Genomic DNA, 15,357 nt, shown 5'->3' with positions numbered 1-15,357 from the left:
GACTTGAAGATGGAGAGCAGGCCCTCGCGCTGGTGGGAGAGGTTGTGCAGGATGCTGGCGGTGGCGCGCGCCGTCTCCATGTCGCCCGTGTTCTGCATGGCGCGCACCACCGCCGCCACCATCTGCGGCGACTGCATCAGCGCCCGCCGGGACGCCTCCTTGCGCGTTAGCTGGTTGACGATCATGGCCGCCTTGCTGACGACCACCTGCGGACCGATGGGGGATGAGGGGAAGGGGGATTGGGTGGGGGGGAGGGGGGGGGGGCAGGTTAGCCTTGTAGGTAGATGGCGCTACCGGGGAGGGTTCGATACACATCGAAAATCGGGTTTATCACAGATAACCACCAATGAACCCCTAACCCCTTGACCCCACCGTGGCCGTCGGCGTCGACCGTCAGCGTCAACATTCTACCGTAAAAAATCAAGAAATGAACCACGGCGATTCTCTAGCGTCGTACGGCGGCGTCGACCGCGGCTGCAAGGGGGTCTCCTCGAATTAAAAACTGTTTAAGCCGGTCGGTTCGGGTTACCTGGTCCTCATCGTTGAGCAGCTTGGTGAGCTCGGGGATGGCGCGCGTGGCGAGCTCGGCGTCATCCTGGTAGTTGATGAGGTGGACGATGGCCGTCTTCAGCAGCTGCGATGGCTCGGCCAGCCGCTGCACGTTGGTCATCTGGGCGGGGTCCGTCTGCGTGGACAGGATGGCCGTGCCCTCCGACACGGTCTCGGGGAACATGGCGGCGCGCACGCGCTGCGCCCGGGTCAGGGTGTACTGGGACTCCACGTCTGCAGGGGGCGGCAGAGAGAGAGAGAGAGAAGGGGAGCGTTGTCTAAGGGTTGACGGTCGTAGACGGTGCTGTACTGATTATAGACTGGATGATAATAAGGGGTCTGTGAGTGCAAATTAGAGGGCCAGTGTGTATATATGTGTGTGTGTGTGTTTGTGTCTTACTGGCAGGATCCTCAGACATGACGATGTGTGTGTGTCTCACCGGCGGGGTCCTCAGTCATGACGGTGGTGGTGACGGTGTGTGTGTGTGTGTGTGTCTCACCGGCGGGGTCCTCAGTCATGACGGTGGTAGTGACGGTGTGTGTGTGTGTGTGTGTGTGTGTCTCACCGGCGGGGTCCTCAGACATGACGGTGGTAGTGACGGTGTGTGTGTGTGTGTGTCTCACCGGCGGGGTCCTCAGACATGACGGTGGTGGTGACGGTGTACTGCTTGGAGCTGGTGGTGTAGTCGGCCCCGTCGTCGTCCCGCACCGTCGTGGCCCCTGATTGGATACCGGAGTCGGGGGCGTAGTAGGTCTGCTGCCACTCCGTCACCTTGACCATGCCCTCGGTCTCGCCCACTAGAGAGAGAAAGAGAGAGAGAGAGAGAGAGAGAGAGAGAGAGAGAGAGAGGGGGGAAGGCAGAGATGGGAGGGTTAACAGACAGACAGACAGACAGACAGACAGATAATTTATCCCCAAAGGAAATGGTTGTGTTACAGCAGGAAGGACAACAACAAGCAGGAAGGCCAACAACAACAAACACATGAGCAGAACTACTGTAAACATGATTATGTAAGAGGGCTGTGTTTGTGTATCACCGGAACAGCGAAGAGGAAGGAGTGAGGGGAAGAACAGGAGGAGGAGGAGGAGGAGGAGGAGGGAGAGCAGTGGGATGGAGTGAGACAATGAAGAGGAAGAAGGAAGAGAGAAAAAAGCTTGAATATAAATACTCACTTTGCATTTCCATCCTAGCCTCCTGGGCTTAAACCACGAACAATGGAGAAATACCTGCAAGACAAAAACAACAATGTTTAGATTCACACACAACTTATAATTCATTTTTCAGCTGACACTGCTTCAGTATTCATGAGGTTAGGAGAGTTACCCCGCAGAAAAGATTATCCTGTCGTTTATTCCTTACGTTTTCACTATTCCACCCTTTATTTTAGCCCGTAGCTGCGCTCAAGGCGACTGATTGGACGAGAGCGTTAGGGGGCGGAGAGACAGCTGCAGGGCAGGAATGCCTACTCCCCCCGCCCCTCGACCTTTGACCTAGGCCGCCTCCCGTAAAGGCGGGGGAGCAGGACGCCTGCTCGCTGACGCACAGTATCGGCCCTCGGGAAAACCTGCTCCACAGGTTTCACGTGTGTGTGAGTGTAACACACACACACACACACACACACACACACAGCGACCCACCCTTCCTCCTAACGCGCCACACCTTTACTAACCAAGACGGCGCTCCACAGCTCGGCTTTGCTGTGCTACAGGCTGCTTTCGAAAACAAACATGGACACCATTTACCTGTCTGCCTCCCAACATGCACCGTCTTATCCCCTCCCCTCTCAGCGTACGAACACCTGGCTCCGGTCTCCATTTTGTTCTTGCTGTCATACGCCGCGTTCACATCCTCTCTCTCTACCTCAATCTCTCTTTTTACTCCTTCTTCATTCCTCCTCTGCCTCCCTGTTCTCCCTCTCCTCATCTCTCTCTCCCTCTACCTCTCTTCCCCCACTCCTCAGCCTTGCCCGTTTTTTTGTGCACTTCTCTGATGTTGCTAAATGTCATCTCTGTGCAAAGCCAAGGCTGTGTGTGTGTGTGTGTGTGCACGCATGTTTGTGTGTGTCCAAAAGACTTCCAACCAACATCCTTGTTTGAGCGTCAGCAGACCCGAAATACCCTCGGCAGGAAAGAGCTGGAGGAAGTCCGACATCCCTTCATCTGCTCCGCGCCGGGGGACGCCCTCGCCAGATGCTCCGCCTCAACGCTTCGACAGCTGCGCCGTTTTTTTACGCTCGGCGCTCAAAACGTAAACGGTTAACGGGCTGCACTTATATAGCGCTTTCATCCAAATCTCACCCATTCACACACACATCCACACACCAATGGTGGTAGCTGCCATGCAAGGTGCTAACCTGCTCATTGGGAGCAATTTAGGGTTCAGTGTCTTTTTTCCCCATTTCATTTATTGGTTTATTTATCAGGGACAGTGCAGACAAATCAACAGTCAAGCTGCGTATGAGCCAGAGTTAGCCTAAAGGCTAGTTGTCATCTGGCCAAGAACACTTGAGACATGTGGACAGGAGGAGACGGGACGCCCGCCCGGCCGTCGTTGGACGACCCGCTCTACCTCCTGAGCCACAGACGCCCCACAAACGTGGGTCTGTAATCGCATGCAACACTTAACAATGTCACCCAGTGTGTGTGTGTGTGTGTGTGTTTTCAGAGGTTTGGCGGTGCCAGGATCGTAACCGGGGAGACGGGATTCCTCGCCGGGCGCATTACTGACATGCCATGTGTGTGTGTGTGTGTCTGTGACCCTGTCTGTGTGTGTGTGTGTGTGTGGTGACCACGGGGAAGGGGATAGGGCTGTGGTTGAGTGGGAGGCTGGAGCCCAACTACGCAGGCAGCATTCAGTTACTGTTTGCCGCCATTCTCTCAAAGAGCAAAGGCCGAGTGTGTGAGAGTATGCAAAATTTCCATGTGCGCATTTGTTTTTGTGTCCTTGTTTGGCTTTTTTGTTCAACTATTTTTGTCTGTGTTTATTTATTCCAGAACGCAGGCAGCAAACTTCATCAACACTGAGAAACCTAGTTGAGCCGTCGTCCTCCATCGTTCATGGCCAGGGGAACGGATCTGGTCAAACTTGGATCTGGTCAAACTTTTAAAATGCATAAAGGAGACCCTATTCTCTCTACGGCAAAGCAGTCGGACCAGCTCCAAGTTTGACCAGATCCCTTCCCCGGGCGCCATTGAACGATGGCTGCCCACAGCTCCTGGAGGACGACGGCTCAGGAGGGGAGAAACGCAGAGAACAATTTCCACCGGTGGCCCACGAAAGTTGCACCTGTGTGCCGCCTCATCGTATGTAATGTGTGATCGCTCTGTGGCAAAATAAAGACCCCTGGGTCCTGTGTTGTATCATCTTGTTACATCGCTGCGTGTGTTTGTTATCACGAGAAAGCCGTTGGGCTCAACCGGCGTTCATCTTGTCGTAATCTTGCACTGACTTGTCGGAGCCGCTCGTACCTGGCAGGCTGGTGCATGGTGGGAAATGTCCTGTAAATACCTCCACGCGTACCACTCAGCCTTCCCTCGGCCCGCAGCGGCACCTGGTACTTTGTGTTATTGTGTAAAACAAGATGATGACTCTACAACGCACTGGCTGCATAATTGTGCTGTGCTTTTTCTTCGGTTGTGTTGTTGTTGTTGTTGTAAACCTGTAGCACTTTGAGATTTTCAAATGAAAAGTGTGTTATGAATAAAATACATTATTATTATTATTATTATTATTATTGTGTTGGAGAAACATACGTTTTCACCATAAAAAGAGAGCATTGACGCATTATTGTGCAAGTTTAGGTCACAGTAGCTACAACTACTGCGCAAGTTTGCAATGCTGGTCTTGTCTGGATATGTCTGAAGCAGCGAGCTTGTTAGTGATCTGTGATTGATGGCACCACTCCCTGCTTTCCCTGGGGACTCATAATGGGGACAAGTGTGTGTGAGGGTGGGGGTGTCCTTACACACGTCTGATCTCACTCCCTTCGTGTGTGTGTGTATGTGTGTGTGTGTGTGTAACACTAAACCTAGAGGGACTTCCTGTGTTTTCCCTGTGGTCAGCATGGATATGGGATGGGCACTGCGCGTATGTGTGTGTGTGTGTGTGTGTGTGTGTGTGTATGTGTGTGTATGTGTGTGTGTGTGTGTGTGTGTGTGTGTGTGCGCATGTGTTCTGTGAGTGTGCTATGTCTCAAGTTCTTATCTCGCCAGCATTTCGTAGAGTCTGATGAGTCACAGGCTAGTCACCGTGCCCCATGGGAGCCTTCTCCATGTGTGTGTGTGTGTGTGTGTCACTAATGTATCCATCCTATTCTTCCCTCAGTCTGATAGTGAGTAGGTGAGTCACTGCCCATCTACCCCTCACAGCTGGGGGGGGGGGGGGGGGGGGCTCCCAGCGAACGGGGCGTCGCCGCACCGGCAGCTGCGCCTGCTGAGACACGCTTACAGGTTCCAGCTGACTCATCACGGCCACAGAAACTCTGTTCTGCACGCTCGCCCCCCCTAATCAAACAAGGGCGTGGCACTACTATTCCCAAGCTTGGAAACACCCCAGCATAGACAATTATTCCGGTTACAAGACTGCTAGCCGGTCGTGATTTGAATATGATAAACATTTATAAAATGGGGATCAGATACTAAGATAATGTCTTTCAAACTCAGTATATAAGTATAAGTCTCTGATTTACGACATTTTATTAAAAAAGGGCAAAATGTGTTTGTGTGCAGCAGGGCAGGACTTTCCATTGTTTTTATGTGAATCTGTGATGTCGTTTTGAAGTGTGTCTGCGTGTTGGTGTGACAGTGTTGTGTCATTTTTGTGTTTTCCGACTGCTCTGATTTGATAACGACGCCGCACCCCGCATATCGCCTTGGCAACAAGAAAGCCCTGCTCGCTATCTGTGCTGCGAGGTGCCTGATCTCTGTCCCCTCATCTGTCCCCTCCTCTGTCCCCTCCTCTGTCCCCTCATCTGTCCCCTCATCTGTCCCCTCCTCTGTCCCCTCCTCTGTCCCCTCCTCTGTCCCCTCCTCTGTCCCCTCCTCTGTCCCCTCCCGTCAGCTGTTCCACCAGCTTCCATCTAGTTCTCACAAACGTGCACTCCCGACACACACACACACAACACACACACACGGGGCACGTGCACACACATAGGGGGGCACACACACACACACACAACATGGCCAGTGGCCCATCGGGGCGTGTTTTTCTAGCGTTGGCCAGCTGCCTCTGCCCTGACCTCGACTGTGCCAGACTGTATAGATGGTGGATGGTCACAGTGATTAAACTGATAGCAGGGTAAGCACAGATAGCACACAGGAGAGAGAGGGAGCGCGAGAGAGAGCGAGAGAGGGAGAGGGAGAGAGAGGGATTGTGGGAGGGAGGGAGGGAGAGAGGGATTGTGGGAGGGAGGGGGAGAGAGAGAGAGAGAGAGAGAGCGCCATTCAGACTCCATTGCTAGTGTGGGGCGCCAGTAAAACATGATCCCACAAACACAGAGATTCAGACTCTGAGAGGACAATCTTCTAACAACAAAAGTACATGCTAATTACCAGCCACCGCCTGGCCCTTTGTGTACCAGAAACTAGTTCAACAAGCTGCGGTGTAGAAACAGCTCTTTGTGTCTCTATACTCAAGAGAAAAAGTCATTTTCAAAACAACATGTTCCAGTTCTACTCGTCAAGAGCAGACGGCCATTACACAGGCCAATGATTCCCCTGTTCTCTGCCATGCACAGGGAGAACCTCTCGTTTGGTTTGGTGTGCACTTGTATGAGTGGACTTTGCTCTTTGGCCTTTTAAAGCGGCAGTTTGGTTAATGACTGATACACACTTCTCACTCCTACTGTACAGCGCCTTGCTCAACTCTCTTTACCGTACAATTACGAGTTGTGCTTTTCCACAGCGAGCCGCACCCCTGCCCTACCCCTCTCTCTCTCTCTACCACACTCCCACAATGCACCCCACCTCTTCCTGTCCGGAACGAGCGATTCTGGATCCCGGTTGGTTCCTCGGAGGAGCGCTCACAATAAAGGCATGAGCGTCTATCGGTGAACTCCCGGCGGATGAGGACGGACAGAACAGAGGAGTGAAAGGGAGAGAAAAAAAAGAGATGAATGGTGTGTTTGGCCCACAGTGCTCTAATCCTGGTGTGACATTCCACACAAACTCAGTACATTCAGCCCCCCCCACACGCACGCTCCCACGCACACACACTGCTCTTTTGAAACGGCACATACCATTTTCACCCTCACCCCCTCTGACAGACTATGCAAACACAGCCCGAAGCTGAAAGAAAACAACCTGAATATTCTTTCCGTCTGTCGGTCACCGTGCACTGACACACGCCGTGACCAAAGCGATCATTTACCGACAGCGAGCGGTGACACCGTCGCGGAGTCAGACGATGGTGAGCGGTCTCTTGAGAAACTCGCACAAACTACTCATCTACGCGTCTCCACACACAGGCTTGTCAGACGGGGGAGCCTGCTCATAGCGCTGACAGTACCTCAACCCGGGCGTGGCGCCGTGTAGGGGTGTGTGAGTGTGTGTGTGTGTGTGTGTGCGTCTGGGCGAGGTGGCCGGCTCCCATATCTGTGGAACAACACCCTTTCACTGGAGGGGGGGTTGAACCTGCTGGGTTCTGCTAAACTCAGTACATGTTTACACACTCTGGGGTGGGGATCCTGTGGGGGTCACATGTCCCCCCCAATATTTGAGGTAATTAAAATTGTCCCGTCCCCCCAATATTTAGATTGGGGTAGTGGCATTCAAATGACCATACAGCCGCGTAGGAAGATGTCCCCCCCAAAAAAATACTCTTGCAAAATTTCTATGTAAATGTCCCCCCCAAAGTTGGATACAGATCCCCGCCACTGTACACACTGACCAGTAATCAAACAGGACATTGGTCCCGGGGGTGGTGCTCTGAGAACCAACCAGCAGACCCGTCTTTACCAGATTCAGTTTTGGCTTAGACCTAGCTGACCCTGAGGTCACAGGCCGTGAGGAACGGGGGGGGGGGGGACGTTCCGTCGGGGAGCAGAACGCCAGAGATGGATGGATTAAGGCGTTGCCAAATTCCAAAATGCCTCCCGTAGCCTCCCCCGCCGCCTATCCGACATGGGGGCGGGTCCGCTTTAAAGCTCCTCCCCCTCCGCCACGCGCCCTCGTCATCTGGTATTCTCTACCAGCCAGCGAGGTGGACTGAAGCTCCGCCTCCGTACAGACTGAAGAGAAACAGTTGTGTTGCAGGAAGGGGGGGGCAGATGAGACAGATCATGGCCTCGTTCTCACACATCTGGAAAGATTTGCGGCGCGCGCCATCTGGGCACGGCTGCCCCTCCACCCCCCACCCCCCCCCCTGACATGACAACAACTTCCATCCATAACGTCACCCTCACACATGCCCCTCTGGCATGACACAAATCCAAAATGCCCCTTGTGTGACGCTGAAAGACACACCCGCTTCGCATTGCCTTTACCACACACACGCACGCACGCACGCACACACACACACACACACGCACACACACACACAGAGACACACAGTTCCCGCTACAAAATTGCGAGTAGCCGGGTGGACAGCTGAGCCCCTGCTGTTAAGAGGCTGCGGTCAGTAAGTGCTCCCCAGATGCTGGGCTCACACACAACCACAAGCGCACACACACACGCACGCACGCACGCACACACACACGCGCACACACACACACTGGTGTGTCTGTGTATGTCTGGCAGGTGGTCTGGGTCTAGCATCCCCGCTCAGCAGAAAGCTTATCCCCCTTGGGGATGGCAGCATCTTTCCCCATCTATCTCTCTCTCTGTCCGTCTCTCTCTCTCTCTCTCTCTCTCTCTCTCCCATCCTCTCCCACTGCCCCCTACACAGGCCTAACATGGCCGTGGGTTACAGGCTGGGGGTTAATTGGCTAGTGGATCAGTATAGATCAATAGGGGGAGGATGTGCAGTGATGCGCAGTGATGCTAATGGATCCACGGTGATGGACGGAAGGAAGTTGTGGTCGTCAGGGTCACGCCACGACTCACTATAGGGGTCAGAACGGCTGTTTTTTAAGGTCAAAGTCTCGTCGGCCAAAGTACCGTAAGGTCGAGTCTTGGACTAGGGATGCAAAATTCCAGGAATATATTCACAAACTTCAGCGGGAATTAACGGGAAATTAACAGGGATAAATCATGTTTTCCAGTTTATTTCCATTAATTCCTATTAATTCCCATAAACTCCTGTTAATTCCCATGGGAAGTTTGTGAATAATTCCGAAGTTTTGCAACCCTTCTCGGTCAATGTTTGTTTCTGTACTTTGACACAAAAAAGGCATTTTTTTCCAGTTTGACAGGGCCCCCACTAAAAACCAGTAGGCCTTATATAGTACCAGCTGAGGCCAAGTCAAGGGGGAGCACGAGCCATACAGTATCTGTGAATATGTTTGGTGGAACGGCTGCTCTTGTGGTGTCCAATTCGTCAATCCAACGATAACAGTAACAGTTGATGAGATTCTGCCCTCAGCTACACTAGCGTGCCACAAGCTACAAAACAGTGAACCACAGTGAACGGTTAAGTACACAGAGCAGCTCCCCACTGGAGAGATTGCATGCAGAGCGATGGCTAGCAAGCAGGCACACATTCTTCAACTTGAGATGATTACATTCGTGATTTACAAGAGACACATGCTTTGCCTCAGAATCTGCGTGTCGAAAGGCATTTTAACATCTGCTCGTTGTAGAAATGCTGCCCATGCCTCTGGATATAAGGGTCAAGCATTTAGTTAGGAGTTCATTTCTCGGCGTTGGTGAAAACTCCATTAGGCCTTGATACACACTAACAGCATTAGAAACTCATGCGATTTCCCACAACAAATTCCGCTTCTTTGCATCAGCGACGTGGCGTAAGTGATTCATGTAGGATGTCCCCGCTAATGCGATCACCCTGCCAATTCACATGGCCCCGGTGCTCGCTAGCACTCAACTGACAAATAAACCAAACATTACACTGGGGGAGGACTGACTTGGAAGTCATCCAATGAGGAAATTCACTTTCCATTTTAGACACTAATTAACTGTAACAATTTGCCAACAGTCCCTAAGCAAATGAATTATTCCAGGATGGAATAAAAACCCTTTATCTGTCAGTACATCTGTCCTGAAGTAGGCCAGCAGGGTAGTCAGAAGTGGGTAATTAACATTGTTTACTCCATTCACGTATTCCCTCAGAACCATCTGGAAGTGCGCGTTCTCTCAGAGTTCAGCGCAATATGAGACCGCGTTACGCAAGAGCCGGGAAGTTCGGTGAGGCCGAGGGATGAGGCGAAAGGGCGCGGGCCGCGTGTAGCAAGTGACCGAGCTACGTCTTCGCGGTCCCTGGTGATGTCATGTGGTCCTTCCTGGTGTCTTATGTGGTGGCTGTGTCAGCATTATAGACCGTCGGTCCATGACTGGCTGTCCGCTCAACAGTGATGAAGTGAGAGCGTCTAGAAGTCCACAGAAGCAGTAGCAGGCTTGTGTTGCACTCCCACGTCTCAGGGTAGTAAGTTCCTCCCATTGTTTGGCTGGCGTTGAGGATAGCAGGAAGGAAGAGAGGGCTCGTGAACTCTGGTATAACCTGCTGCTCTGCTGTGTCCTGCTCGATAGATACGAGAGGCTTCGGCGGCCAAAAGATCCTCTGCAGTCAAATAACATCGCCTGTGAAGTCGGACGAGATTGGCAGCCGCCAGCTCTGTCGGAGACCCCCTTCCCCTTAGGTGTGCTGGGAGGTCTTAGCCTGCGTGGATATGCATGGGTGTGCCGCCGAGCGTTGAGGCGATGCGACAGATGATTAATATTTTAGGGAGAGCCGGGGTGGAGGGGAAGCCACAGAAGGGCGAGCGAAACGCTGAGGAGACGCTGGAGAATATCACACGGCCCCAGGAACCAGTTCTGTCTCGCTTCTGTGATGTAACCGAGTCCTCTGAAGAACTCAGAAACCACCAGAGGGAACAAGTTCAGCTGACAAATTAAGAAAGCTTGCTAGACATCTAAAGAGGAGGAGGAGATGGAATTACCTTTGATATCATTTGTATATTTGCAGTGTTTGCTTCTATTCAATGCCGACCATAACATAAAATGGTGGTCAGAGAGCACAGACCTCCGCCCATGAATGCATTTCGTGTGCACGTGTGTGCAAGCAGGTTATGCTTGGTATTGCATTCTTTAGGTCGAGAGCTTTAAGCCAGTCCAAACCCCGTGCCTCTGTGACCTTCCCATGTTGAGATTGGCCGTTTCATTTCTCTCCATCGACAATGAACGCTCCCAAAGTCCAAAAAATTAATGGAGGTGAAAGGCCACCGGCCGGCAATGTTTGGGCGGCTTGTGGACCCGCCCCGTGATTCAGATCCGCCCCTCCAACGAATTTCCTGAAAATCAGTGTGGTAGTTTATCGTGAACCTGGTCTAAAAAAAATGAATGGAGGTTGAATGGTTGGCTGTGTTTGGGCGGCTCGTGGAAGCGCCCCGTTATTCGGATCCGCTCCATCGGTCTCGTATTTTCGTGTAATCCTGCTCACAAACGAACAAACACACGCCACCGGAAACTGCGCTGTCGCTGGGGCAGAGGTAATAAAAAGAGTTGGAAGTAAGGAAGAATTTTCACTGGTCTGCAACCCAAAGGTGCTGCACCCATAATAGTCATAGGCCTACATGCCGTCTGCATACTTCAGTCATAACAGACACTTTAGATCTACTTCAACTTCCAGTGTGAAGTCTGAGCTAGTCTGCTATTATGAGTCCAATGTTTATTTTCTCAAATACTTTGGCGACCAAGTGAAGAATTATCAGAGTTCCACCACACCCTCGTTCCTTCCCCCTCGTTGGAATGTCATTAAGGGATGAGTAGGGAGTGGAAGGGAGGAAACAGCAGGCGATGACTAGAGGAACTCAGACTTGCCTTCTTGAGAACTCATTGCTCAACTGAATGAACCTGCTGTGAAAACGCTGATTCCTGGACTGTAGTCCATCCTTATTAGTGAATCTGTGTGCGTGATTTAAATAATCATCAATGGTAATATATTCATGAAGAAACGGTGATGGGTTCAGCTATTTTCGGCGTGCCATCCTCAGCAGATGCGCGGGCGTTTTTGACAGGAAATTGATGGGAGACGACTTTGAAGAGATTCAAGTCGCCATAGAGTACGGGCTTCTGAAAGTGCAAGTGATGGGGGGAAAAAAACGGTTGTTGAGCGTCTGACATTAGTAAGTGGGGGGTGGGTAGGCTCTTTCTCGCGTTGATTCGACCCAGAGAACTGTCTTAAGTGAATAATTCATCTTTGTGACAGTAATGGGAGGCCAGCTGTGTTCATTCGAGCGATGCCAGCCTCGGACAGCCTCTAGAATACCGTGCCACAGCTCTGGTGAGGGCTGGGGGGGGGGGAGGCTTCCAAGTTCTCCCAGAAAGCAGATCTAATCTAGGCTCATTGACAAGCGGGCAAGCCTTTAATGGGTTTGTAACTCCTCAGTTATTCATGGAGAAGGTCCAAAAGACCAAACAGTGTCTTGCCTTGTCTTGTCGGAGCGAAAGCCTGCGCCCATACTAAACTACAGCAGGGGACACCGGCCGGTGACATTGCCTCAGAAGGCCCATGCGCTGGCTCGCCATATGTGCACACTGACATGTGATATGTAATACTGTACAATGACAAAGTCACCTCGTCTTAGGATAAAATGACGTTAACGATTGTGATGTTTCCCAGCGATGTCCCTAGCTGTCTGCAATCTGATTGGGTAGAATGACAAATGGCGGACCCTGGGGCGCGAGAGAGAGCGGGAAGGGAGCAAATCTGCTTTGCTTTGATAACAGTGTCGTCTGCTGCCGATCGCTTCCTAGGCTCAGACAACTTAGCGCTTCGGAGATTACAAAGCCATCGCACCACCTTCCGTTTGACCTCCAACGCACAAAGACCTCAACCCCGTATCGTGGCTGACCAGAAATCCAATCTCCCTGTGGCTCTGTCCCTCTGTGGACACAGGAGCACAAGAAAAACACAGCCGTGCAGACACAGACACAGACACCGGCCCCAAGAGCACGACCCGCATGCGGGCTGATTAGCTTCTGTGATGTAGCAGAGACCTCTGAAGTACCCAGAAGCCACCAGGGGGAAATGAGATAGAAAGAGAGAGGGGGGAGTGAATGAGAGAGAGGATGGGGGGGGGGGAGAGAGAGAGAGAAGGGGAGAGAATGAGAGAGAGAGAATGGGAGAGAATGAGAGAAAGAGAGAGAGGTGGAAGTAGGGGAAGAAGTGAAGACACGGGAAGCGGGCGAGATAAGGCCAGACCACGCACTGGAAATGGCGAAAGGATAAACAAAAACCGTGGGAAAACTTTGTACAGGCTGGCCCGGGACGACCACAGACAGGAAGAATGAAAACAACCATGGTTGGAGTCATGGATATAGATGGTAATCCCCTTTTCAAAGTGTAGCCCTATTTATAATAATCTGAATGATCTCCTGGCCTCCTGCTGTCCCAATGTAGGACAATATCAGGGAATTATACGGGGGAGGGAGGGATTAGCGCCAGTTGCGACCTCGGCTGCAGCTGCATCTCGGTCTGGTCTCTGGACTAAAATCGCCCGGGGGGACAGACTGCAGGTCACCAGCCGCCCGGACGGTCCAGACCACAGGCTGTGCTGCACCCTGTGGGCACGGTACCAGGAACGGCATGCTAGGAGGCCTGACCCGCGGAATGTACTGACACGGTGGGGGGGGGGGGGGGGGGGGGACTGGGCAGGCTCACAATTCAACCTGACATCCCATTCAAAAACATCAGCTGGGCTCACTGGTCAGGAACGTAGCCGGTCGCCAACAAACTTGTTGATTATTGTTCGTGGCAGTGCTCTCTCATTGCCAGTCATTTACAAAAGGGAGTGTGTGTGTGTGCGTGTGTGAGAGAGAGAGAGAGAGAATGTGAGAGAGAGTGAGGGGGAGAGAGAAGCTTCCCATTTTCACAGACATCTGTTTAAATTCGAATTCCAGCCTAACCCATGTCGGATTTGACTTTCACAGATATTAAAGTTGTTTAGACTGCAAGAAATGACGAGATAATGTATTTTCAGGGGAATGCTCGTGTTAAAATACATTTACTGGTGAAATCAAGTGGGAGTCTGCTCTTGTGAAGTAGCTTTTCAGCGCAGTGAAATCGCTGTAACTAACGGCTTATGGGTCCCCTAGGACAAGGATGAGGTAGAGACAAAATGGGTTTACTGTCGTGAGTGATGTCATCGGTCTCAACACCTGGCCACACCGAGTGGGCATGAAGGAGAGAGGGGGCGGGGGGTGAGGATGACACACATTTGCGTATCGGTACCTCATAGTTTAGCATTGTTATTCATTATTCATCCTCATCCATTATGTATGTGCGAACCATACACAAGTCGTACCCCACCCCACAATTGATTCACCGGAGATGTCAAGGCCAAAGAACCATTTCCAGATAGATGTGAGGGTTAGTTAATGATAATCCCCTTTCGCAGTATTGTAGAAACTCAATTGGGGTTAATCAATGCAACCCACTTGGTTGTTTGGCTTATTGTTATTGGCAATGTTTTCTTTGGATAATAATAATATCAATAACAATTTAATCTCTGCTCTAGTAAAGACTCTCCTAGACAGTTGTTCCTCAAACTCCAGGAGACAATTACTTTATGGCAGCAGTTCTGTCAAAAGTCACACTTTCTTCCCTAATTTGATAACCTACAATAGCATAGCCTACTGTATGGATCCCAAGTTGCTTCTTGCAGGTGCAATTCAACCGCATTTAAAAGTGACCGTTGAAATGGCTGAAATAAAACAGCAAAGTCACTATTTTTTTGCCATTATATTCCTACAGCTGCGTGGCCAGAGATAATGAGGCAGGGTGAACTAGTTCGATCGCGTCCTTGTCGCGGCACACCACTAGAGTAGGCTACACCAGTAATGACTTTCAGTCAGGCACTATAGATCAATAGATCATGTCGTATAACGTTAGCACATACTGTATCTATTTGGCAGGGAGACAGGAAGCAACTGTACCCGTGTTTATCATGTAAAAACCTACTAACTTTAGACGAATCCTAATGATGTGGACTGGGGCTATGCGGAAATGAAGCCCATGGCAACACTTTGCATTTGTTCTCGAGTCCACTGTAGCCTAAATATAATTTGCCAGCCTCAATAAATTGCCAGCGCGTAGGCTGATATAACAACGAGAACAGGCTACAAATGATAAAGACACGCAGCACAAAAAGAGCTACAGGAGAAACTTGTTTCTGGACAAGAATTAACTATCCCGAACTGGGTGTCAATTGGTCAACAAAATCACATAGCCTATGGAAAAGAAAACAGACTACTATCTTACCTGTCGAAATACGAACTGTGGTTGGGGATATTCCAAGTCTATATCGCTGTTCCAAAGAAGCCACAGTTCCCAAAGCTCTCTGTCCGTCTCTCTCTCTCTCTGTGTCCGTCTCTTTCTCTCTCTCTTTCTCTCTCTCTTTTTCTCTCTCTCTCTCTCTATCTCTCTCTCTTTCTCTCTCTCTCTCTCCCCGTCTCTCTCCCTCTCTCTGCCTCTCCAGCGCTCAGCAACGCTACGCTACTCTGAACAATGAGGAACAGCGTCACCTCTCCGCAGGCTCCGCCCTCCCCCACCACCAGCGCTCCGCGACCCCACCCTTCATTTCAGCTCGCTATGCCATTTCAACGTTATTGGTCAGAAAAAACATAAAAGGTGTGTTTACTCAGGTCAAACAGCCAATTAAAATCTACTGTCTGATCAGATATATTAATATTAAAAT

General features: G+C 51.1%; 2 protein-coding genes across 3 annotated transcripts in view; one reads left to right on the top strand and one right to left on the bottom strand.

Moving 5' to 3' along the window:
• The window catches only part of jupa (junction plakoglobin a), a 23,446-nt gene extending 8,363 nt beyond the window's left edge, over window positions 1-15,083 (bottom strand). Inside the window, exons 1-5 of one of the 2 annotated variants that reach the window (XM_084441290.1) lie at window positions 14,922-15,083; window positions 1,724-1,777; window positions 1,174-1,347; window positions 530-783; window positions 1-206 (exon numbers count right to left, since the gene is read on the bottom strand). The exon at window positions 1-206 is cut by the window's left edge and continues 33 nt beyond it. In XM_084441290.1, coding sequence (XP_084297416.1) covers window positions 1-206; window positions 530-783; window positions 1,174-1,347; window positions 1,724-1,736 — 647 coding nt within the window. In that variant the 5' untranslated portion in view covers window positions 1,737-1,777; window positions 14,922-15,083. Of the gene's footprint in view, window positions 207-529; window positions 784-1,115; window positions 1,138-1,173; window positions 1,348-1,723; window positions 1,778-14,921 lie in introns of those variants that run through there. The other variant, XM_084441291.1, reaches the window with a different exon arrangement.
• The window catches only part of hap1 (huntingtin associated protein 1), a gene marked incomplete at both ends in the record, with an annotated part of 55,655 nt that continues 43,360 nt past the window's right edge, over window positions 3,063-15,357 (top strand). The window contains one exon of the mRNA XM_084441402.1: window positions 3,063-3,150. Coding sequence (XP_084297528.1) covers window positions 3,063-3,150 — 88 coding nt within the window. The remainder of the gene's footprint in view (window positions 3,151-15,357) is intronic.

Source organism: Borostomias antarcticus, assembly GCF_949987555.1.
Source record: "Borostomias antarcticus genome assembly, chromosome: 7".
Taxonomy (NCBI): domain Eukaryota; kingdom Metazoa; phylum Chordata; class Actinopteri; order Stomiiformes; family Stomiidae; genus Borostomias; species Borostomias antarcticus.
The sequence above is the reverse complement of the archived record's forward strand: the minus strand, read 5'-3'. Positions and strand labels throughout refer to the sequence as shown.